The sequence below is a fragment of the Schistocerca gregaria genome, chromosome 1 (assembly GCF_023897955.1).
Source record: "Schistocerca gregaria isolate iqSchGreg1 chromosome 1, iqSchGreg1.2, whole genome shotgun sequence".
Classification (NCBI taxonomy): Eukaryota; Metazoa; Arthropoda; class Insecta; order Orthoptera; family Acrididae; genus Schistocerca; species Schistocerca gregaria.
Genome location: NC_064920.1, coordinates 709,270,637 through 709,297,247, shown reverse-complemented (window position 1 = coordinate 709,297,247; position 26,611 = coordinate 709,270,637). Strand labels below are relative to the sequence as shown.

The 26,611-nt window shown below is 38.6% G+C and overlaps 1 protein-coding gene across 1 annotated transcript in view; it reads right to left on the bottom strand.

Moving 5' to 3' along the window:
• Positions 1–26,611, bottom strand: part of LOC126365780 (U3 small nucleolar RNA-associated protein 18 homolog) — a 76,980-nt gene that overhangs the window by 43,055 nt on the left and 7,314 nt on the right. Inside the window, exon 2 of the mRNA XM_050008345.1 lies at positions 7,878–8,039. Coding sequence (XP_049864302.1) covers positions 7,878–8,029 — 152 coding nt within the window. The 5' untranslated portion in view covers positions 8,030–8,039. The remainder of the gene's footprint in view (positions 1–7,877; positions 8,040–26,611) is intronic.

The window sequence follows — 26,611 nt, the reverse complement described above, 5'->3', positions numbered from 1 at the left end:
GTTTCGTGTCCAGAATGTTCTAAATGGTATGGATCCATTGCTTACATCAATAATTTCCTTTGGATCTGTTGTATGACATATCTAGAAACAGAAGAAGCTATAGCTTCTGGGCTAGGACACTTTTCACAGTGATGTGGCACATATTCTTGAAATTCCACACTGCAAACTGCTGCACTGAGAAGCTTAAGTGATTACTTCACATTATTAGACAAACAAAAACTATCCTTATTACTGCCCTTTAATTTTTTATGAAAGTATTTTTTAAGATGTGTGGAATTCACGAGATGTTAAAGAAAAATAAAAGACTACTTTTTTGCAGTTTTTTGAGTTTTTCTGATTCAAGCTCATTTTCTATTTATCGAAACATCTGATTTTACTTTCCCCATGCTCTAGAAAACAAATGCAAAACACAATAAAAGTATCTCATATTTAATGTGAGTACCAGCACAATATGGGCACATTTTCACCACACCATAACCTCGTCTTTTTTTTATAGCCTTATATGCTCACATTGCTAAACCAAATCTTGTTTTTAGGTGATTTAGAACATGGTCTTTCTAACGAAAAGGGTTTTAAAAAGTCTGCAAATAATAATAATAATAATAATAATAATAATAATAATAATAATAATAATATGCTCTCAATGTAAACTGTGGAACGCAGTATGAGAATGAAACTTTATATTCTAAGATCTTGTGTTGGTATGTTATTGCAGTTAAAGTTTCAGGTTTACCCCAAAATTATTTCTGGAGATATAAAAAGCTTAATTTCACCTTTTTTCTTTAAGATACCATTTTTTGGTTGACTGCTTCAAATTATCTGTATGAAAATTGCTCATGAAACCTTTTTCATTGTTTATGGAAGAGAGAGCAAAACATTCTACAAAATGGCCTAGTTCTGTTTTTCGAAGAAAATATTCCTAGAGATATTATGTCTCAAAGCTGCACTATGAGGCCAAACAAATGGCTATATCTCTGCAAGTATTAAACTGATGAAAGTAGAACTTTATCAATGTTCATTGCAAACATGTGTCAACATCCACATAAAATTTCATCAATACTCGTGATGGTCACTGGGAACTTGTCCGAAATTAGACCACTTGGTTTGGAGTGGCCTAACTACTTTTTTAGGAATTTATAGCTCATCAAGAAAGATAGGAGGAGGAGGAGGAGGAGGAGGAGGAGGAGGAGTATCCAGAATGCATTTTATTTCTTGCCAAGCTTGTTGTTATCAGAATATGTAATATTTAAATTGTGATGTAATTCAGAGCACACCTGATCTGTAATCATAATCCGAATTCTGTTCAGATTTTTACTCTGTTAATTCAATACACAATAATTAAAAAGTCATGTTCTGAGGAAAACTAGAGCTTTAAAATGTATATTTGTCGACCAAGTTTCAAAACAAATATCAGGTTCCAATTACCCATACTAGTAAACGCAGAAACCAAGAAATGCTGTTTCCGTAAATAATGCTCACTACATAAGTACAGAACATGTTCATGAAAATTATCAACATCTGATCTGTTTCTATCATAAATATTGTTTTCTATTTATAATCTACGTAAATATGCAAAAATGTAATTATCAATTGTTACTGTCAGCCAGCCATATTGGAAGCCAAGACACTAACTTGCACTCAGTTTTACGTCACTATATTGGGCAGACATGCTTTTGAAGTACTCGTTGATGCTCAAGTATCATGCAATTATGGTGCCTGGTGTGAAATCCATCACATTAACTAACGTAGTCTCAAGGAACTAGTGGACTAAATGAACTTATAAAACGAATTATATCACCACAGTTTTTATTTCAAATAGACTTAGGCCTATTATACAGAACTGAATGGAAATAAAAATGACCATCGGTCACTCAACAACGCAGATTCAGTATTGAGAAGATTGGCATAACTCAAGTAAAGCAGTCCTTGAAACTTCTGGCATTCTACCAGTTACGGATTTTATTATGCTACATTCACGTAACATGATTGTGCTTACAGATTCTAGTCAAGACTTCCGAATAACATTTCACTATGGAGCAGAAAACACAGGGTGAAGCTTGCAGTATCTTGCTTCGCTTTGTTGTATGCAAATGTCAGATGGGCAGCACTGTGTCTCAATCCCTTTGTTCAACATCAGCGCACACCGGAGGGGGCGTATCTCCCAATGTCTTATACGATACTAGTCTCGAGAGGGTAAGATTTCCAAGATCAGAAATCACTACACAGTCTGCTCTTGCTTAAAAACAATGTCTTCTACAAGTAACCTTGCAATTTCCAGAGCTTTCGTAGTTGGCACAGCTTTGGTGCCACCAAAGCAGGTAAAGTAGTTTGTCAACTTTGAGAACCTTCCCAAGAGGCCGATTGCAATTTGGTGGAATTACACAAGGTGGATATGATACAAGATGCCACATAGATAATTATGACATGTGCTTCCAATGCTGGTATTCCTTACAGTGGCTCGCATACTGTCTAACTGATCAGTAGAGATCTGGCCAATAATGCCTTTGTGTTATTCTGTCTAGCTTCACAAATCCCAGGTAACCAGACATTGGAGCATCACGGAAAAAACTTCAGGATAGTTGGCCGCTGATGAGGTGGGGGGGACACAAAACCATTTCCACCAAACTTGATCATAGTTCCCCCTCATATGGTATGTGTAAATAATGTAATGAGAGTGATTTTTTCCTCCATTCGTATGATTCCAAAAACGTTATAATTCAGCATTTTCTCCTTCAAAGTACTTGGTTTGAGAAGGTCATGACACTGGAGACTTTTCTTCCACTATTCATAACAATTCTGGAACTCCGATCCTGAAATAACCTCGAGCTGGTCAGTTACAGCCATTTGAATGTTGTCCAGAGCCCCAAAGCAACATTCCGGAAGTGCATGTTCAATCTCAGAAAGAGAGAAATGTCACAAGGACAGAATACGAAGGCTGAGGAGCCATAGGAATGCTTTTACTGGCCAAAAAATAGTTTACTAATATCACTGTGTGACAAGGAGCATCGTAGTGATACTACAGCCACTTCTTTTTGACAATTGGTTTCTAATGAAGAGAGGCAGGACACAAATTCAACTCTGCACCAGCCTTCCGACTGTCAAATGAAGATCTGCATGAACATGATCCCGGACTTGGTTGATATTTGCATCACTACCGAGACTGAAAGCCTTCCACTGTGGAGTTCATCTTAGTCTGCAAATGCCTTAAACCACAGAAATACCTAGGTTCTTGACAAAATAATGTCTTTGTAGGCCCACTAAAATTTTGTGACCATTTTTGTTGCGCTGGGTTCAAATCCGAAGCAAAATATAATTGAACACTGTTGTTTGAAATTCACATCACTCATTGTCGGAACACACAAGCAAAGCCTTCTTCACCAAAAATTTGCTACACACAACCAGTATGCCACTACACTAGCCAATCCAATGCACACTGATGGCATCTCACATGTCCACCTGACTCCGCTCCAAGTCCAGCTTCAGCAGCATTGCCAGAACAAACATTATGCTATCAGCTTCATTACTTTATTTACAAACCTCGTACAATGACTCGTTTATTAATTGAAATGATTCTTTTGGCAATTCCTCCTCCTTCAAGGCTTCTATGGTTTTCAGCAATGCTGTATTTTCCCTCTGTTCAGCAGTAATATCAGTTAATGCAGCAAGGGCTGAGATGTCATCCACAATGCTATGTTTTGCCAAACTAGTCCTTGAAAGGTAGCTTGTGTTCTTGTGTTTGCATTCACTTTTATATACTGCGGTGACATTCTACTCATGAAGACTCAGTGCTCAGCTCAACAGTTAACCTGATGGATCCTTCAGGCTTGTCACCTAGCATAGAGTATGTTTATACAAATACAGCTGGAACTTGTGGATGGTCCAAGCAACTGCAAGGTACAAATTCTTGGTTGTAGTGTAGTTCATCGCTAACTTGGAGAGTACCCTGAAAGCATAAGCTATCACTTTTTCAGCATCCGCATGAATTTCTACTAGAACTGCAAATATCCCATATCCAATAACATTGGTGTGAAGTTCTCTCTCAGCATTCTCATCATACGAGATTTTGATACTTTCTTAGGGATAAGCAAAGATCTTTCTTGCACATTGTTCCAAGGAAATTGGCAGCGCCCTGCAGTTCTTGTATGGGACGTGCCCTGGCACAGAACTACTTCATGAATCACCAATATTATGAGTACATTCTGAAAAATATTCTCACATCGTGACTGTGCTGAGGGGTTGAAAATCTGTGATTTCTCTTTTATCTCTGGATAGAGATCTCCATCAAAATTCACTAGATCTCCACAGTTTATATTTCCTGAGTGGCGAAGACCCACTATTTTGGATTCATGCAGAGACTTTCAGCCTTGAACAACCTTAAACACGTTTGTCAGGAGGTCTAATTATTCTGTACTTGTCTTCAAAATAACAACACCATCATCTGGATAGAAAAGATACTCTGTCCATTTAAAGTTCAAATAAGTTTGTCCCTAGAATGCCCGTGTAATCCTCCACCTTGACAAGGGCCACAGGAGAGGACCAAGAATTTGTGGAGGTTCAATGATATTGTCTTTCAGCATCTTCTCCACTTCCTCCCCAATTACCTGCAGTCCAGCTGGCAACACCCCATATGAGAGCTGGCTGATTCGTGGATGGTCCCCAGCACTGATATGGTGTCTTACCACGAGCTGTTTGATCTGTCTTCTCTCAACTCTGAATTTGAAAGCAATAAAAATTAGCACAGAACAGCTAACACTCATAGATGTTGTTCCTCAGTCAGGCCAGATCCTATGGGCAGTTCAATAGTAACTTTTTCCAATGCATTTCCTGTAATGTAACAGAAAACAAGTCAACTGCAATAGCACTAAGCTGTCCTTTTTGGACTGGTTCGATTGTTCCTGTACCCATTCCTTTAGAGACAAGTTGTGTAAGCTTGTAATGATAAATAATTCAAAGTTGCTCTTGACCAACTGCAATGCCTACAATCACTACTGGATCATATATTTCATTTGAAAGTCCGAGTGGTTTTTTGCAGTCTAGAAAAGCATCACTATTTAGCTGAACATCTACACTGACTATTGGGTCTCTTCTCATTCGTGATCAGAGGACAGCAACATATGCAACAGTAAAGTACTGCCCTGGGCGATTTTTGTTACGAGTGCTTATTGGAACAGCTTTGTATATCTGGCGCCATGATCTTCCACAGTCTGTGACTGCTTGTGACACCTGCATGAAGTGCCATCTAAAAATAGCATTATAGATACATTCTGCTAACACGACAAATTCAAAGGTCTATGTTCTGTCCTGTTATTGTTAGTTATTTTAGCAACATGTGTTCCTGTAATAGTGCAGGAAATAATCAAATGAAAACAGTCGATTCAATCAGTTGTTGGACAGCAATCGACCCATTTGGTTGTAACTTTATATATTGCTTGAATTACTCATTCGTTCTTTTCAGTGAAATCAGTCTACAGGAGCAACCAAATGGAAACAAACATATCAGGCAGTTGTAGCTTTATGTGTACCAGTTGTATTATTATACATTAATTTCTTTTGAGTCAAACCAGTAACTGGGCACAACTGAATGAAAATAGTTGACACAATCCTGTAGTGTTTAGTGTTCTGACTGAGTTATTCATTTCTCCTTTCTTTCTTTTCAAGTGAAACCAACCAGTCTTTTTTAGTTGTACCTGAGTGTCCCACAGACTCCACGTCACTGTCCTGCTGCTATCAGGGCCAGGGTAGCAGCCGGAGCGAGGAGCTGGCCAGCCACCACTAGTGCAGGTCCTAGTAGTGCTGCACTCGTCAGAACTGTACTCGCACCAGCCACCGCTCACTGCACCCCTGGCCCTGCCAGCAACAGGAGAAGGCTATAAGCGGCAGCACCACTTTGTGCCTGCCCCCAATGACCCCCATGGAAAATGGCGAAAAAGTATGGAAGTGAAATCACTCAAACCCAGCGAGTGAGTGAAAACATTCATATAGCTGACACGGCTGCAGATACGAGTTTCATTTGGTTGTTTCATTCAACGGAAAAAAATCAACTGAAGGAAAAAGCAGTACTCTGAATATTTGGTTGTCAAAAACAGTCGGTTGTCCCATCACAACCAGTCAGGTGGGCATATTTCCCATTCACATCCTTCAGCACAATGATTTTCATATCACAGAACATAGTTTATTTAGCTAGCAATTTTTAAATAAAAATGTAGATCTGGCCAAACTTTTCATTTCTGTTGCTGTGAATTAGACTATGGAATACCTCTACGTTCAACTTGCAAACCTTGTCCACTAGAATGCAAATTTTGCATGAAAGTTAAATGGTCATAGTCATTGCATTTGCCAATAATTGGGTACAGTAACGTTGCACTGTAGATTGTAGGCAAAAGGTGTAAAATGTCTATCGCCTGGATAGACGCTGAGTAGTGTCAGGTAGCTGGTGGCTGCCAGCTAGCGTCTGCTCCCTCCAGAGGAAACTCTTGCACAAAAATTGTTCTCATCTGGACAGACAGCCATAAGCTCTTTCGTGGAAATGTTTCTGGAAGTTTTGCAGTTATTGGCAAGTTAGACAATGATGTAAATTATCTCTGGGCTTCTATCTGACTAATACTTGCAGCAAAAAGATGAAATGCAGTTAAAAAGTAAAGAAAGAGTGGGTCAAACTCTCAGCCTCTTGTTTACATAGTGTGCTGTTAATCATTAGACTACAAGCAAATTCAGCACCAAAAGACCTCTAATGGAAGTTAACAGTTTCTGTACAGACTTTAGCTTCCTACTGTGTTGCCAGTTCATGCAGATGGCTGGTCTCAGGATTCTGAGGGGCAGATAGTTTTGTTAGTACCTTAAGTGAACAATTCGGACTTGACTCAGGGGCATCTGAAGAAGACAGCAAGTCATGGCATCGAAATATCATGCGAAAATGACACGAACAACAGCGCAGAAGACCCAATTATTCAACATGTCAATTCAGACTTAGTCTCTATGTCCGCAGGACAGGCACTTTATGCCACAGACTGTACGTACAACCACACCGCTTGCCTCACCAGTCTAGGCAAAAAATTTTAAGATCCAAAGGTGGGGCGATATTTCTGCATCTGTGCTATCTCCGCACCCTGAAACACACTGGGAGAATACCAATTTCAGGAAATGGTGGTTTCTGTACTCAATATCTAAGAGGTGGTTCGGAAGGTATAGGTCCTCATTGGTTATTACTATACTGAATTGGACAAGATTTGCTGCAAAGTGGCTGGTCTATCACTGAAACAACAGACAAAGGTTGATTGTGATCCTGTTACCAACAAATAGTAGCCCAAAGCAAGAGACTATGGTGGTGGCACGTATTCAAAGCCTTGACATGCTGGATTCTGAAAGTGCCTGCACAACTTCGGAGATGAAGTTTCCCACACATTTGGCATCTGGGACTTGGCCACAATGAAATGCGTCGATGTTGGGCACCATGGTAACTTGATCACAATATGCAAATAGCAAGACGGCTTCTGTCCAGCAGAGATATCTTTAATTCAAATGCTCGTGAGTTTAAATGTTAGTCACGCCCTGTTCCAAGAAATATACATCTACGCATAATAGATATTGCTGCAAGCCCACTAGATACTATGTCAACACAAAAACCAACTTATTTTGTATATAGATATTGGCATTCAAAATTATTTTACTGTTAGATTATAGGTCGAATGGCACCCCCCCCCCCCCTCCCACCACATTGTCAAAATAAATTATTTTCTCTCAACAGAAGAAACTCCAGTAAACTCAAGTGAAAAATAAATATATTTAATTACTTTTCTGAAGACAATGAAAGCACTTTACACAGGAAAAAGAGTAACAATGATTATTTCAGTTTTACTTAATTTGATAAAATAACCAACCTTCGTTCTTCTTCTTTCAGTGACTGTAAGGGTATCACATTTTCTGAATGTTTCTTTTCTCGTCTCACTTTCCTTTCACGCCTGTTCTCACCATCATCCTCATGCTTCCGCTTTTTTGGATGTGTTCTAATTCTTGGAGAATTGCGCAACATTGTTATTCCCCTAAAAACAAAAGACGGTGCTGTCTTAATTATGTACAATGAAACACACATGCATATTTACACTACACGAAAAGCATAAATTGTGTCAGGAGGTGTTGGTTTTCCTTCCTGTCTCATAAAACAAATAGTGAAAAGTCAAGGTTTGTTCAGTATCTTACATTATGCGTCAAACTCAAAAATATTATCAAAACATAAGTAAATCACCTGTGGAAGGTTTCCTTTCTTAAGTTACAAAGTCATTTCAATTACAAATTGCAGTATCACTGAGGGTTCTAACTACATACATTCCACAAAAAGTACACTGTTCATATGGTGATTCTTTATCCCAATTTGATCAAAATTTTCATTCATTTACTGAATAGCGTCAGGACTAAAACCACAGAATAGATACTATTGTGCTGAAGCTCCCTTTCGCTAATTCAACAGAACGCAGGAACTTGTCATGATGTCCAGCCAAGAACAAGATGGGAGAGATACTGAGTACAAAGTTTCAATAGTTGCTCAAAGGCTCAAACTATCTGTAACATTATGATATACACCACAATTGTACTGTACTCAACACTGTAACCACCCTACCATCTAAAATTATAATAAAGCATATTTGAACATTCTTTTTTCTCTGGATAGATATATCAGCCTGTTGAAGATTGTCCCTTACTATGCATATTTGCAACAATTACGCATTTGAAAGCAAATAGAACTGCTCATAAACTAGCGACATACAGGATAACAATGTGCAAAACAGACAATTATTATCTACACAAGAAGTGGCATAAATTAACCCTTAAAGATCCCGTGTCAGGCACTTCTGATACAACAAATTGCCCCTCAGAATCAAATGCATTGAAAACACATCAGTATTTATAAATAAATTCTGAGGGTATTTAGTCTCTTCCTCTCTATATAGCCTAAAAGAATAACTATAAGCTAAACAGTTGAGAGGACCCCCTTCAAAAATGAAATTAATAAGACAGTTACATAACTATAAACCAGTAATCATAAATATACAATGTATGGTACCTTATCATTATACAAGAATGATTGCTGCTGCTTGTTCTTTTTTTGTTTATCCTGATACCTTTGACAGGCATGATACTACAAAGTAAGGCTGTCAGAGTGTAAGACAGCAAAGATTAGTTAGTATGTGGTAACATTGTGAAAGTGAAGTGGTGAGAGTGAATAACTGTGAAAATGTGAAGTTGAGTTTGTGAATCCATGCAGATATCAATGTGTGAGTAAGCAAGGTTTAGTTTTATTCTTAAAAACCAGGTTTGGCAAGATTGCTTGTAAATCTTTTTATTGGCCAGATCTGTGCATTTGTCATTGAATCTTGTAACACTTAACAACAGCACGTGGAAATCGCCCATGGCCTGACCCCAACAAAGTTTTTAGGTTAAAACTCTTGTGTTCAGTAGCTTATTTAATAAATACATGACATTTATCGTAATTATAATTGCTACAATCAACAATAAGAACAGCTTTTAGTTTACACTCATTGTTGAGTTATAGTGATTGTTATAACTGAAGGTGTAGCAGGTCAACAATCACCACTCGCAGTCAACCGGTAAACAGTGTGGTGAGTGGAAGGTAATATCTTTGTGGCATTTGACAGAATGTACAAGAAGATGAAACTGACAGATGGCAAAACTAGAAATTTGCTTGAGAGTTAGGACAATGAATTTAGTCGTGTACTATCCGAAAGCTCAAGCAGTGAAACTGAAGATGTAGTCATGGAAATTCCAGATCAAGTATTTTCTGACAGCAGCGAGTTGGATGAAAGTGAACAGGGTTACTTTTAACAGATATGTTGGAGTATGTTAGGATGTGTGTCTCAGTAGAGTGCTTAATTTGTTGGTGTTTGGTTCTATTTTCATATTTTTATAGAAATTCAACCAACAAGAAGACGGCCCAGGACGAAAGCACAAATTGATCAACTTGAAAAAGACATGGTGGCTCCATCAAGTATGATATGGAAGAGAAGCCCTTACATAAATCAAAGGAGATCTACATCTACATATGTACCCTGCAATCCACGATATGGTGCATGGCGGAGGGTACCTCGTACCACAACCAGTATCTCCTCTCCCAGTTCCACTCCCAAACAGAACGATGGAAAAATGACTGCCTATATGCCTCTGTACGAGCCCTAATCTCTCTTATCTAATCTTTGTTGTCTTTCCACGAAATATAAGTTGGCGGCAGTAAAATTGTACTGCAGTCAGCCTCAAATGCTGGTTCTCTAAATTTCCTCAGTAGCGATTCACGAAAAGAATGCCTCCTTTTCTCTAGAGACTCCCATCTGAGTTCCTGAAGCATTTCTGTAACACTTGTGTGATGATCAAAGCTACAAGTAACAAATCTAGCAGTCTGCCTCTGAATTGCTTCTATGTCCTCCCTGATAGGGGACCCCAAACGCTCGAGCAGTACTCAAGAATAGCTCGTATTAGTGTTTTATAAGCGGTTTCCTTTACAGATGAACCACATCTTCCCAAAATTCTACCAATGAACCGAAGACGACTATCTGCCTTCCCCACAACTGCCATTACATGCTTGTCCCACTTCATATCGTTCTGTAATGTTACGCCCAAATATTTAATCGATGTGACTGTGTCAAGTGCTACACTACTAATGGAGTATTCAAACATTACGGGATTCTTTATCTTATTCATCTGCATTAATTTAAATTTATCTACATTTAGAGTTAGCTGCCATTCTTTACACCAACCACAAATCCTTTCCAAGTCATCTTGTATCCTCCTACAGTCACTCAACGATGACACCTTCCTGTACCCCACAGCATCATCAGCAAACAGCCGCACATTGCTATCTACCCTATCCAAAAGATCATTTATGTAGATATAAAACAACAGCGGACCTAACACACTTCCCTGGGGCACTCCAGATGATACCCTCACCTCCGATGAACACTCAACATTGAGTACAATGTACAGGGTTCTATTATTTAAGAAGTCTTCGAGCCACTCACGTATTTGGGTGCCAATCCCATATGCTCTTACCTTAGTTAGGAGTCTGCAGTGGGGCACCGAGTCAAACGCTTTCCAGAAGTGAAGGAATATGGCATCCGTCTAATACCCTTCATCCATGGTTTGCAAGATATCATTTGAAAAAAGGGCGAGTTGCATTTCACAGGAGCGAAGCTTTCTAAAGCCGTGCTGATGCATATGCTTTCTAAAGCTCTGCTGATGCGTGGACAGAAACTTCTCTGTCTCAAGGAAATTCATTATATTTGAACTGAGAATATGTTCGAGAATCCTACAACGAACCGAGGTTAAGGATATTGGTCTGTAATTTTGAGGATCCATCCTTCTACCCTTCTTATATACAGGCATCACCTGCACTTTGTTCCATTCGTTTGGGACTTTACGTTGGGCAGGAGGTTCACGATAAATGCACTCTAAGTAAGGAGCCAATGCAGTAGAGTACTCTCTGTAAAACCTAATTGGAATCTCATCAGGACCTGGCGATTTATTTATTTTCAACCCATTCAGCTGCTTCACAACCCCAGGGATGTCTATCACTATGTCCTCCATACGGGAATCTGTAAGAGACTCAAACGGCGGTATGTTTATACGATCCTCCTGCATGAAAGATTTCTCAAATGCTAAATTTAAAATTTCAGCTTTCGTTTTGTTGTCTTCTGTTGCCGGGCCAGACTGATCAGTGAGTGACTGGATGGAAGCCTTCGACCTGCTTACCGATTTTACGTAAGACCAGAATTTCCTTGGGTTTTCAGCAAGATCTTTTGCTAAGGTATGACGGTGGTAGTGCTTGTACGCTTCACATATCGCTCTTTTTACACCAGCACGAATCTCTACTAACTTTTGCCTGTCCTCATTCTCCCGATCTTTCTTGTACCACAAGTGCAATTGTCTTTGCTTCCTGAGCATTCTCCGGATTGCGCTGTTAAACCATGGTGGGTTCTTTCCATCTGTAACCCCCTTTTTCGGCACATACTTCTCCAATGCGTGGTTTACAATGTGTTTAAAATTTGCCCATAATTCTTCCACAGCTAATGAAGTCGATTCATTTACTAAGTGGGATGCTAACAACTGCTTATCTGCTCTTCCTAGTAAGAATACTACTCTCCTAGCCTTCTTGACCGACTTTTTAACTTTCGTAACCATAGTCGTAATGACAACATCATGATCACTAACTCCTGTCTCAACACTGACACTGTCGATGAGGTCTGTTCTGTTGGACGCTGCCACATCTAAAATATTTCCATTCCGCATTGGCTGTCGATTTAGCTGCTCAAGACAGTTTTCGGGTAATGTGTTCAAAAGTAATTCACACAACGGCTTGTCTGTACCACCTGTAATGAATCCATAGTCTATACTAGGTAGGTTGAAGTTGCCTCCGTCTAATATAGCATGATCCAGGTACTTCTGCGATACAGAGTGTAAACTCCCTTTGAATGATTCTAGAACTGTCACGGTGGAACCTAGTGGCTGGTAATGCCATTGCTAACATAATGAGAACCCCGAAAGGAACTAAGCCAAGGATAAAACCTGATACACTAGGTAAAGCTTTTCTCATTACTTCGATGATAACATTTTGATGTGTACCAATCAAAAGCTTGGCCATCTTAGGGAATCTTCTGAAGATATTTTCATAAAAAATTTGAAAGGGAAGAAATTGTGTCAGCAATTGGAATTATATTGGACTGTGGAGTCCATAGACAGAACAAGGACAGTTTACGTGATATATTTAGTAAACAAAACTTTCCGATGTACCGAGCTTCATTTTCGGAGCATAGACTGAGGCTCTTACCGAAGTGCTTGCGTTTTGATGATGCTCAAACTAAAGTAGCTAGAGAACAGACCGACAAATCTGCTCCTATCAGGGATATATGGAACATGATAGTTAGTAAATTTCCTGAGTTTTATAATCCTAGTGAGTCAGTCACAGTGGATTGAAGAACTTGTGACCTTCCATGGGCGATGCCCATTCAGGCTATATATTCCAACAAAACCAGGAAAATATGGAATAGACATGAACCTGTTATGTGATTCAGATACGAAATACTGCTTTGTTGCGGATCCCTACGCTGGAAAGCACGCTAATGAGAAGAACCATAACAGTGGCCCTAAAATAGAAGATTGAATGAAATATCTAACTTGAAACAATCTGGAAGAAATGTTACCATGGACAGAAAGTTCATTACCGTTCCACTCGCATCTGATCTTTTGAAAGAGAAAATAACTACAGTTGGTACTATTCGAAGTGACATTTCTGTAAAAAAGGCTACATCCGGAACAATCCGATTTGCCTTTAGTGATGATGCCACTTTAGTCAGTTAAGTGCCTAAGAAAGGAAAGGTTGTTACAGTATTGTCAACCCAAAAACATGATATGAATGTGATGGAAGAGAAGCCAGACATAATCCTATTCTACAATTGTACAAAGTCTGTAGTGGATACATTCGATAAGTGTGTAAGAACGTAAAGCTGCAGTCGAGCAACGCGTCAATGACCAATGGCGGTGTTTTTCAACTTGATTGACATTGCAGCATACAATTCATATGCTTTATTTCAAGATACACAAAAGGAATGGACAAAGAATTACCTGACAAAGAGTTCTGGAATAAAGAAGTACTTGAAAGATCTTGTTCGTGAACTTTGTGACCTCAACATGAAAAGATGCGCTCAATATGCTGTAGGCCTGCACTCAAAATAAACTACACATTATCAACTTTTGGGTATGAGTGTAATCAAAATCAAGGTGCTGTGAGCAGAGGAAACAACGTTACAGAGCCTCGACGGAAAGTAACACATGCACCTGTGCATAATCTGCCAAAGAAAAATGACGCTGTTATTTATGCGCCAGAATCAAAGACCGTAAGTACAGGAAGGCTTGCACTTCTTGCAGGAAGTATATCGGCCCTGCACACACCAAGAAAGAAGAGGTAGTTCATATTGTAAAGTATTGTGAAATTAATACAAATAAATGTAAAAAAACTTAATTTTTTACTAAAAATGTCCCAGAAACCCTTTCCCAGTAATAATAATCAACATGTGATTTATCCTAGATAGAGAATGTGTGATGCTTGTGGGGTCAGTCGCTGACCCCTCCCATTGGCGTTGGCCAGTGCAACATACAGCATTAGTATGCAACTGTTAATGAAGTAGTTATCAAATATAGATGCATTCACAAGAGTTTGAAGCTCTTCACATTGTAACTGGGTTCACACAATACTTAGTACTAAATGTTGACTCAAAATAAAAATCGATAGTGATGCGATTTTTGGTGAACATCGCAGTGTTCACTGAGAAGACATGCTGCATGGGGCCAGAAGGAGGCATATTTATAATAGTAAAGAAGAATCCTTCACAAATTGTACTAAATGCTGAGTTTTGATGAAAAATTGTTTAGACAAGGACATTATCAAGGATGGGTAGAAAGTTATAGCTTGATCTTCTTACTCACTACTAGCATAAGTTGCAGAAGTAACTGAAAAATTTAGAGGACACTGCATTTCACTAGTATTTATGACCCTTAGCAAAGCCATAATAGTAGGAGAATCTTTTCCGCATCTCCTAAAACAGTGAATAATTTCAATTTTATAAATCTGGGATTAGACGAAACTCCACCTCAACCTGTTCTAAAAGCTCTCTCAAAATTACCTATACAACTGATAATTCAGAAAACTACCCATGATAAAAATATATATTTGTCAGTAAAACCTGTAACCAAGCACTTCAAGGATGCCAATATACACATGGAGATCAGTGACATTCATGTAACTGTAACAACAATGACCACCACAGTACAAAATGCTACAAAAACAAGCAAATGTGGCTTAATTTCACCAGAATAGTTAAGCAAGGTCCAAAAAATATAATCAAAGATGGGACATACAAAAAAGTTAAGGAATTACACCACCTACAAAATCGGTGAAAGTAGAAAGCCACAGATAAGAAGACTTTTTCAAAACATTCAATGTATGAAGCCTTCAGTAGCAAAATTGTATTGCAGAACACGTCTGAAAATCCTTGTTTCACAAAGCCTCTCCGAAAATCCTAAGAACATAATTTTGATATTATCAATGGATTAAATATTAGTTGGCTAGAATCTTGCAGACATATTCTATAACCTCACGTCTCAAAGAAAGCGTTTGTCATAATCCCCTCAAATACTCGGATAAGACCAATATTTAAGAAAGGTAACAAATCTGGCTCTGTAGACTATGGATCAATTTCACTAGTCCCAGCATTAGCCTAAGTCTTTGAAAGCATCATGCACCATCAAATGTATGAATACCTACTATTCAATAAGACATTAAGTTTCTCACAAAAAATGAAGGAAGATTACAGTTTAATGAACCTCTGATGTCGAGGTCATTAGAACTGTAGCACAAGCTTGCATTACAAAAGGATGGGGAAGGTAGCTCACAATCCCCTCTGCATGGAACATTTTTGGGGAATCACAGAAAACTTAAATCTGGATAGCCACATAGGGATTCAGACAGTCACCCTCCGGTATGGAAGTCCAGTGTGCCAACTATGCCAACTACCACGCCACATTGGTCGGTAAGCATTATGGAATTCTTCTTTGGGGAAAATCTGTTGGGTAAAAAGATGTAATCCTCTGACAGTGTATTTTTGGTTTGTGCAAATTAACTTCTTGCAGACAGTGCTTTATTGAGCACAGCAACTTACAATCCCCAGTCTATACATACTCAAAGCACTTATGCAAGGCAAATAGAATGCCCACATGTATGAAAGCAGGTCAGATGTGCACTCATATGAAACCAGAAACAGGAAATTATGACATTCCTTGGAGGCATTTGAGTAAAGCCCAAAATAATTTTGTACATGCTGGCAAAACATTTTTTAACACTATATCACATGGTACCAGGGAGTTGCATGAAAATCAATTTAAAATGGTGGCAGAGACATGGCTGAAAGAGAAAGCATTCTATAGTACAAGTGAATTCAGACACAACAAAATTTTATGCTCTTATATACAATGAAAAATATGATACTCTTTTGTATAACGAAAAATGAACATTATTGTGAACTAACAAAACTGTGACTGTGATCTAACAAAATAAAAACGTAAGACATACAACAAAATTTGTGTGTGTAAACGGTGTAACTAATTATGGATGAGTACAAGATATGCAATATTTATATAACAGTACCTATATATGTTAACCTTTTGTATAATCATTTGTATAACCATGGTTTACTGCAAATGGTTGAAAAGAGAAATATATTTGCTACAGAGACTGATGTCCTGTGTTACTTCTGCATATGTAGTGACAGCTTATTTTGCTTTTTTTTTTTTTCCGACCTATTTTAAGGAAGACTATGGACAAGTATGCTAGGAAGAAAAAAAAAAGTTCTTGCGATACAGAAGATGCCAATCAAAGTAATGGCAAGAGTAATCGTAAAACTCATTGGAAATCTCTGTTCATCAAGTATAAGATTTTGACAGTAATCAATTTTTATATTCTTGATAGTTATAATTATGTACTTGCTGAACTACCTAATTTAATTTTAACAAATCAAAGATATGATTATAATACAAGAACTTCTCTGATCCCAGCACAAACTAGATTACCAAAAACTAATAACAACTATGTGTACATGGCAATCAAATGTACAGTATAACAAACCCCCTTAAGCACATATGCCAATCAAATTATTTAAGAAAAAGTTGCACAGTTCTTGTTATCTAATTTACTTTATTCATTAAAATAATTTTTAGGAATGCCCAAGTTGAGTATAACAATGTAAAAATATAATTCTTTAAAATTAATAAGTGTACTGCCAAAGTCTGTGTGTACTAATGCTGAATGACTAATAGAAACTCTTGATCAGAATCACATGGACCAAGTGCCAAGTAGACACTGGCAAGACAAATGGTCACATTTTTATTTTTGTATTTGAAAGTTCCTTCACAGAGCTTAACTGAGGTACATTCTCACTATTCAATTGCTGCACCACTACAAAAATTGGTAAAACAGATATCAAAAGCCATAGTACTGAAAAGCCCAGCAGCCTGGGAAAGAGCGTTTCCCACATTATCTGAGAAGATATCAGTTTCCAGTGATTAGAAAAGGTGAGAGGTCTTACTCAGCTTCAAAAAGATGTAACACAGTGAATATCCACAGAACTATTGCAGAACTACTGTTCTGTTCATGAATATTCTTTAGAACCCCCACACATCCCTCATGTAGACAACAAAGATAAAATCTGACGATTAAAAGTTTGAAAGCAGACAAAAAGGAAGGCCTCCACTCCTGAACATGCAGTAAGAAACGTTAATGTATTTTACAACACAAATATTCTCTAATACATACATTATATAGATTCAGTAATAGGACTCCTATTCCATAAAGAGCTCTGCATTTTATGCAGTGATATTTTCTTTGTTATTATTAGAACTATCTCAAACAGCTGTTTTCATTTTTTTCCTTCCCTCTTTCCTGACGAAGCAACCGCCGGTTGCGAAAGCTCGAAATTTTGTGTGTGTGTTTGTGTGTTATTTTATTGTGCCTGTCTACCAGTGCTTTCCCGCTTGGTAAGTCTTGGAATCTTTGTTTTTAATATATTTTCCCCATGTGGAAGTTTCTTTCAATTTTATTTACATCATTTATTTATTTTATTTCTTCGTTTCGTGTCCTGGTGATCCTTGTTGTGAACACATCATAGGATATGGAACATATCAGTTCTACAAATCTATTATGGTATTATGCAAGTAGTACTACTTTCATAGTTAAGAATTCAACTTAGGTTCTATTACATAAAAATAAATTTTGCGGTTAAATAAATTTTACAGAAAATATATCACACAGAAATAAATACATTTACAATAGTAAATAGACACAATCACACATGAAGATCTGGCAATGTATCTGAGAGTTACAGGTACATCAGTACTACTCATGGTGGATCAGAACTCTCCTGTAGTGTAAAATGGTGCTTGCAATAGGAAATTTGATAAGACGTTTCTTCAAAATTTGTCATCTACTAAACTCTTTGATCTGTGAAAGGAGAGCACTACAAATTTTACAACCACTACGTGGGAATTTAAGGAGATGGGACCTGGATAAACTGACTAAACCAGAGGTTGTACAGAGTTTCAGTAAGAGCATAAGGGAACAATTGACAGGAATGGGGGAAAGAAATACAGTAGAAGAAGAATGGGTAGCTTTGAGGGATGAAGTAGTGAAGGCAGCAGGGGATCAAGTAGGTAAAAAGATGAGGGCTAGTAGAAATCCTTGAGTAACAGAAGAAATATTGAAATAATTGATGAAAGGAGAAAATATAAAAATGCAGTAAATGAAGGAGGCAAAAAGGAATACAAACGTCTCAAAAATGAGATCGACAGGGAGTGCGAAATGGCTAAGTAGGGATGGCTAGAGGACAAATGTAAGGATGTAGAGGCTTATCTCACTAGGGGTAAGATAGATACTGCCTACAGGAAACTTAAAGAGACCTTAGGAGAAAAGAGAACCACTTGTATGAATATCAAGGGTTCAGATGGAAACCCAGTTGTAAGCAAAGAAGGGAAAGCAGAGAGATGGAAGGAGTATATAGAGGGTCTATACGGGGGCGATGTACTTGAGGACAATATTAAGGAAATGGAAGAGGATGTAGATGAAGATGAAATGGGAGATACAATACTATGTGAAGAGTTTGACAGAGCACTGAAAGACCTGAGTCGAAAGTAGACCCCGGGAGTAGACAACATTCCATTAGAACTACTGACGGCCTTGGGAGAGCCGGCCCTGACAAAACTCTACCATCTGGTGAGCAAGATGTATGAGACAGGCGAAATACCCTCAGATTTCAAGAAAAATATAATAATTCCAATCCCAAAGAAAGCAGGCGTTGACAGATGTGAAAATTACCGAACTACCCGTTTAATAAGTCACGGCTGCAAAATACTAACTCAAATTCTTTACAGACGAATGGAAAAACTGGTATAAGCCGACCTCGAGGAAGATCAGTTTGGGTTCCGTAGAAATATTGGAACACGTGAGGCAATACTGACCCTATGACATATCTTAGAAGCTAGATTAGGGAAAGGCAAACCTACGTTTCTAGCATTTGTAGACTTAGAGAAAGCTTTTGACAATGTTGACTGGAATACTCTCTTTCAAATTCTAAATACAGGGAGCGAAAGGCTATTTACAATTTGTACAGAAACCAGATGGCAGTTATAAGAGTCGAGCGATATGAAAGAGAAGCAGTGGTTGGGAAGGGAATGAGACAGGGTTGTAGCCTCTCCCCAATGTTATTCAACCTGTATATTAAGCAAGCAGTAAAGAAAACAAAGAAAAATTCAGAGTAGGTATTAAAGTCCACGGAGAAGAAATAAAAATGTTGAGGTTTGCCGATGAGGTTGTAATTATGTCAGAGACAGCAAAGGACTTGGAAGAGCAGTTGAATGGAATGGGTAGAGTCTTGAAAGGAGGATATAAGATGAACATCAACAAAAGCAAAACGAGGATCGTGGAATGTAGTTGAATTGTCGCGTGATGCTGAGGGAATTAGATTACGAAACGAGACACTTAAAGTAGTAAAGGAGTTTTGCTATTTGGGGAGCAAAATAACTGATGTTGGTCGAAGTAGAGAGGATATAAAATGTAGACTGGCATGGCAAGGAAAGCGTTTCTGAAGAAGAGAAATTTGTTAACATTGAGTATAGATATAAGTGTTAGGAAGTCGTTTCTGAAAGTATTTGTATGGAGTATAGCCATGTATGGAAGTGAAACATGGACAATAAATAGTTTGGACAAGAACAGAATAGAAGCTTTCAAAATGTGGTGCTACAGAAGAATGATGAAGATAAGATGGGTAGATCATGTAACTAATGAGGAGGTATTGAATAGAATTTGGGAGAAGAGCAGTTTGTGGCACAACTCAACAAGAAGAAGGGACCGGTTGGTAGGGCATGTTCTGAGGCATCAAGGGATCACAAATTTAGCACTGGAGAGTAGCGTGGAGGGTAAAAATCGTAGAGGAAGACCAAGAGACGAATACACTAAACAGATTCAGAAGGATGTAGGTTGCAGTAAGTGCTGGGAGATGAAGAAGCTTGCACAGTATAGAGTATCATGGAGAGCTGCATCAAACCAGTCTCTGGACTGAAGACGACAACAACAACAACAACAACAACAACAAGAACAAGAACAAGAACAAGTGGACCCCCTTCTGTACCGTATGCAAATTTTCATGCTCATATTGAATATTATTTTTTTTCTTCTAATACCATGACACTGATACATATTATTAGGTTTGAAAAGAGGTTTTTTTTCCTTTATGAAGGGGGTGTAAAGCTAGTTCGTATCCGTAGTATAACACTACACATGCGGCTTGGGTAACACTAAATGAAATAGCACATACTGGCAGTCAGATAATCTGACAATCTTCTGACTATAAGACACTTTCTAAAAAAATTATGTCACCAGGCAAACCAAATGGCCCTTCTGAGGTCCTTCTGACCAGGAAACTCGGACCTGCAGTTCAAATTTGTCACATACACATAGAAGGCATAAGCTATGCTAAGTGTCAGTTTCTATCAAAACTATTGAAAAATGACAACATTGACTTGGTTGCTATATAGGAAACCCATTGTGATACAGTGCAAAAACTAATTAAAAGGGGAAAAATACCAGGCTATGAGCTGTTGGGAGCGACCTATCATAGGTCTTATGGAGTAGCTACATATGTCAATATGGAGTAGCCACATATGTCAAAGAAGATATTGAAAATGCTTTCCTAATTTCTACATCCACCAACAAAGACATTCATAATGTTGTCACAAAAATCAGAATCATTACTGTCTCCAATATTTATAAGCCACCTGCTACACCTTGACCAGTCCACGTTCTTCAAACTCAATCACATCCTGCTGTATACGTTGGGAATTTCAATAATCATGACCAATGGAAGATTAAGACAATGATGCAAACAGAAGCATTAGCAAAATGGGCAGAAAACGAATACTTATACCATGTATTCGATGCTAAGGATCGATTTACATTTATATCAGCTACCTGGAGACAGGAATACAACCCTGGCCTGTGTTTCGTCTCGTCCAACAACAGAGACCAACCTCTCATGGCCTCGCATAGAGTCCTGCCTGACTTTCCGCACAGCCAACACCATCCAATCATAATAGAGCTAGGAACTCAAATTCCCCTAATTACCTCTATTCCTCACCCATGATGGAATTTTTAAAAAAGCCAATTGGACTGGGTTCTCCACAGATCTGGACAAATGTTTGGGATGGATACCATCTACTAGCAAAAATTACCAAAGACTTGTTGGTGCCATGATAAGCACGGCCAAGAAGCACATACCAAGAGGGTACCGCAAACAATACAGCCCTGAATGGCCCCAAACCAGCGAAGAACTATACCAGAGATCAGGAAATAGTGGATGAAATGCTTCACAGCTTGGATGTTGCCAGAAGACAAAAATGGATGGAAACAGTAGAAAGCCTCAATTTCCAAACATCTAGCAGGCAAGCATGGCCACTGCTGAGAAAACTAGGGAGCAGCCCACCAGCACAATGACAAAAAGCAGCTGTAAGACCAAATGCCATATCTGCACATCTAGTTAACACGTCTAGGACAAAAAAGGATAAAACACATACAATCCAAGTGAAGCGAGAACTCAAAATCTTAAAAAATGAAGTCACAGAAACTGAACACTCTCGCCCTTTCTCTAGAGAAGACAATAGAAAAAGCTCTGAAAATTGTCAAACCAACAAAGGCACCAGGTTTCAACAATGTTCACCCTGAATTCATAATAAACTGTGGCAAGAATACAAAAGTATGGCTGGCTCGATTTTTCACAAACATCATGCCAACTGGCAATATCCCACAAGAACTCAAACGCTCTAAGGTAATAGCTATTCTAAAGCCTGGGAAGCCAGCTGACAACCCGAAAAAGCTACAGACCAATTGCCCTGCTGTCTGTAATTTACAAATTACTAGAGAGGCTAATATATAACAGAATTAGCCCAGAATTGCTCAGGGTGATCCCAGTTGAACAGGCAGGCTTTCGGCCAGGAAGAAGTTGTACTGACCAGGTGTTGTCACTTACTACTTACAATGAGGCAGAATTCCAAAGAAAATTGATAACATCAGTGGCCTTCATTGACCTCTCAGCAGCTTACGACACACTGTGGAGAGAAGGCATCATGTACAAAATTCTCCGAGTAATTCCTTGCAAATCTGTAGCATGCTTAACAGACAGCACGCTCAATTATAGGGTGTTCCAAATAAGTATGAGCACTGACTACAGCTCCGTCAAAAAACCTAAAGAATGGCTTACCACAAGGACCAGTGTTCGCTCCATTGCTGTTTAGCCTCTATATTGCAGACCTGCTGGAAACACAATCAAGAAAGTTCGGGTATGCCGATGATTGGGCCCTCGCTACAAGATATAGCACACTTGAAGCATTTGAGGACATCCTAACGAAAGACCTGAAGACAATGCCCAAATATTTCCGTTAAGTGGAGACTTCAAACAAATGCTTCCAAAACAGAGGTTAGTTGCTTCCATCTCAACAACAAATTTGCTGAAAAGGGACTCAACATTTGATTTGAAAACACCATTCTCAGGCACAATAAAACTCCGAAGTACTTGGGCATGACCAGGACAGAACCCTATCTTTTAAAGATCACCTAACAAAGACTGCCAAAAAATTAAAGACAAGAAACAACATTATTCAAAAGGTCTGTGGTACTACTGGAGAGCAACGGACTCCACTCTCCGCACCTCTGCTTTAGCAATTGTATTCTTGGCTGCCGAATACTGTGCTCCGATTTGGCTAAACAGCCCACATGTAAAAAAGGTGGATGTCCAGTTGCATAAAACTCTAAGGATGATTTCTGGAGTAATTAAACCCACTCCAACGAAATGGCTCCCAATATTAAGCCACATTCTGCCGCCACACCTGCGACATACTGACGCCCTTGTACGTGAATACAAAAACATCATGGGAAATCGAAGCCTGACAATCCACCAAGACACTGAGTCTGCAAACACTAACAGGCTTCGATCTAGGAACCCGCCAACAACAACAGCAAGGACCTGTGTACAAGAAGGTTTCAGTATCACAAACGCATGGTCTGAAAAATGTAATGCATGGCAAAATCATAACATGCCTTGCATCACACAAAAGCCACCTGGTTTTGACCTACCACGCAAAATGTGGTCCTCTCTAAATAGGATTCGAACTCGTCATGGAAGAAGTGCTTACTCCCTGTATAACTGGGGTAAAATACCATCCCCTCAGTGTAACTGCAAAGAAAATCAGACCATCAGCCACACTGTTGGGGAGTGCTCCAGAAGAGCCTATAATGGGAGCCCCAACGACTTCCTGCTCGCAACTCCAGTGTCGATAGATTATATTAATAGACCTAATTTTTGTTTGTAATCCTTAAACTTTGTTATATTAGTGATGTTTGTTTGCAATTATTAACGTTTGTTATATTAGTGATTTATCTGTTTCTTTCTTATGTGTCTGTATTGCCATCTACATCTACATCTACATTTATACTCCTCAAGCCACCCAACAATGGGCGGCGGAGGGCACTTTACGTGCCACTGTCATGACCTCCCTTTTTACTGTTCCAGTCGCGTATGGTTCGTGGGAAGAACGACTGCCGGAAAGCCTCTGTGCGCGCTCGAAACTCTCAAATTTTACATTTGTGATCTCCTCGGGAGGTATGAGTAGGGGGAAGCAATATATTCAATACCTCATCCAGAAACGCACCCTCTCGAAACCTGAACAGCAAGCTACATCGCGATGCAGAGCACCTCTCTTGCAGAGTCTGCCACTTGAGTTTGCCAAACACCTCCCTTTATGAAATACATCAGAGAGAACATACACTGTTGAGTGGACATGAAGATTTTGAGTTTCTTAAAAGGTTTTTGCATGTGGCTTGGGTGGATTCCACTCTTGATTCCCATGGCTTTTTCCTGTGTGCATAGCACTTTCCAAGTGAAACTGTCGTTCCACTATTGTTATTTTGTAATAAAACCTGGCATAGTTCAAATAAAGTAGTCACTTATATATATATATAAAAAATTCCTACAGGTGGCTTCAGTTGTCTAATATGAGTATGATTCCAATAGTGCCGTTTGTTGGATGCAGAAGTTCCGCTGTTCACCATGTCTGTCTCAATTCGGGTGTTTCTAATACCATTTTTCTTTCTGGATGTGCTTGCTTGCTGCTACTTGATATAAAAGTAATACAAAAAACTCATAAGTTCATCATTCACTTTCGATTTATTTCACAGCGAAGTACAACTTTGTTCCACGACTGCATCTCAACCGACTACAGCCGACTCTACAAATGACAAAGAAAGACTCTAGCTTCAAAGATATTCCACTCGACACCCAAACCTCCGCTTGTAATAAGTCTCTTTGATATTGTTTGTCATATCCACCAATATCAATCAATATATTGCAATTTTTTAAACATAATAGTAAATTAACATAAAAAATAAGTATATTATAATTTATAAAAATTCCGACAAAAATATAAGAGAAAAACATTCACCACTTCGCCCACTAAATTCGGTATCGATAACTTCAGTTGAAAATAATACATCTCCCAGATCCATTACACAAACAAGTGGCTGATTTTATCAAAATATGATTCCATGTGCCATAATGGGATGAAATAACAATAATAAGCTGATTTAATGGTGTCACAGTCCTATAACAACAGACAATGTATTTAAGTTGCAGGATTCAGTCTTTTACACAAATCCAAGATGTGGTTTGACCAGTATAGTTTGCTATCTGTATGTATACCCAGGTTTTTTGAACTACCCATCCAAGCTACCTGCAGATCACCTAGTTTTTCTCGCATTTCTTTATCTTCCAAGGTTATGTGAAAATGGGTATTTTTTGCTATTACTGTAATTAACAGAAAGAGCATTTATGTTAAACCAGTTCACAATACCCCTACAACCTTACTAGCCGAAACCTCAAGTTTTTCTACTGAATTATCAACAAGTAGTGTAGTGTCATCAGCAAAGATGAATTTACAATTATCTGAACAAAGACGTAGATCAGGAAGGTGGCTATGAACACCTCGCCCCACAGCTAGCTTGCATCAGTATTTGTTCCACAGATTGCCATCTACACACTTGCTACTAGTTTTTCAAGGCATCTCAATCATTCCAAGAGTCATTATTTGTTATACCAGTTCACAAATAAATTATTGCAATTGATTCAGAATTGCTCTTTAATTTATACTGAGAGAAATTCAAACTGTTTCTAACATGCTTAAAGACTTCCCATCCTACATAATGTTGTAATTTGGTACACATGCCAGAGGCTGATACTACTGTGAGCTTTTCCATGAGAAACCAGTTTGGCAGTTTTAGTGTCACGACTCTTCTCACTATTTTAAGCAGCTTCCCCGTTGGCCTCGATTATCTGAATGCTCCTCCGTTCATTAAATGTTCTCTTAAGATTGTTGTAAATTATAAATTTTTTTCACTTCTGTAACTGTGCATAATAGTATTGTGAGGTTGCCACAATTCATTTTGTGGGATATAGCAATGAAAGGCAGTGTTATGGAGATTTTTATAGTAAATGCCAGTGTCAACCAGGTCAAGAGACAGCTGTGCCCCTTCAAAGGAACAGTCCTCACATTTACCTGAAGTGATTTAGGGAGATCATGGAAAATCGAAATCAGGATGGCTGCTCATGGGTTTGAACCACTGTGGTTCTGGATGCGAGTCCAGTGTGCTAACCACTGCAGCACCTTGCTCGGTGGTAATAAAGAAAAGGCAAAAATGTTGGAAGTGAAACACTACATCATCATGCACTCAGAACAAAATTGTCCATGGACGTAGAAAAACCTAGAAAGAGTAACTGGGTTATAGATTAAAAAAACTGAAATGTGGTATCATACACGCTGCATGCAGCCAAAAAAAATAATCCCTAGAGGGTGTGTAGAACAAGGAACACAGTGCTCAGAGAAAATAAAGTGGGAAGATGGAAACAGTACTTGGACACACTTTACAGCTGCTCACAGAAGAAATTAGGCTAACCAAAACTAAGGAGATTCAACAGAAATTTCTGTTTCAAAATGTTTGGGTACAAATTTGAAGGGAACAAATCCCCAAGTATTTATGAAATAGAGCAAAACTCTGATGGGCATCAGGCAAATACTTGTACTGCATGTGCCAAAAACACTCAAGAGTACATTATCAAAGAATGGAAGAGGAAATTGAAGCAGAATAGGAAGGATCAGTTTGCTTTTACAAAAAGGAGGGGCATTTGAGAGGGGGTACAGAAAAACTGTATAATATGTTCTGCTGACATCAGGATTAGTATTCAAAAGTGAACAAAAATTGAGACAGGTGCTTAATCAAATGGAAAGTATGATAGCTAATGACCATAATATGAACACAAACAAAAACAAAACTTAATAATGGTGAGGACTGCAGAGGCGTTTAAACTTTAAACACAGACAAGAGACATTTTTAGAGGTGTGTGATTTTTGCCATATTGGAAGTGGAATAGATGAGGAAGCAAGACTCAAGAAAAGTGACATTAGTGAA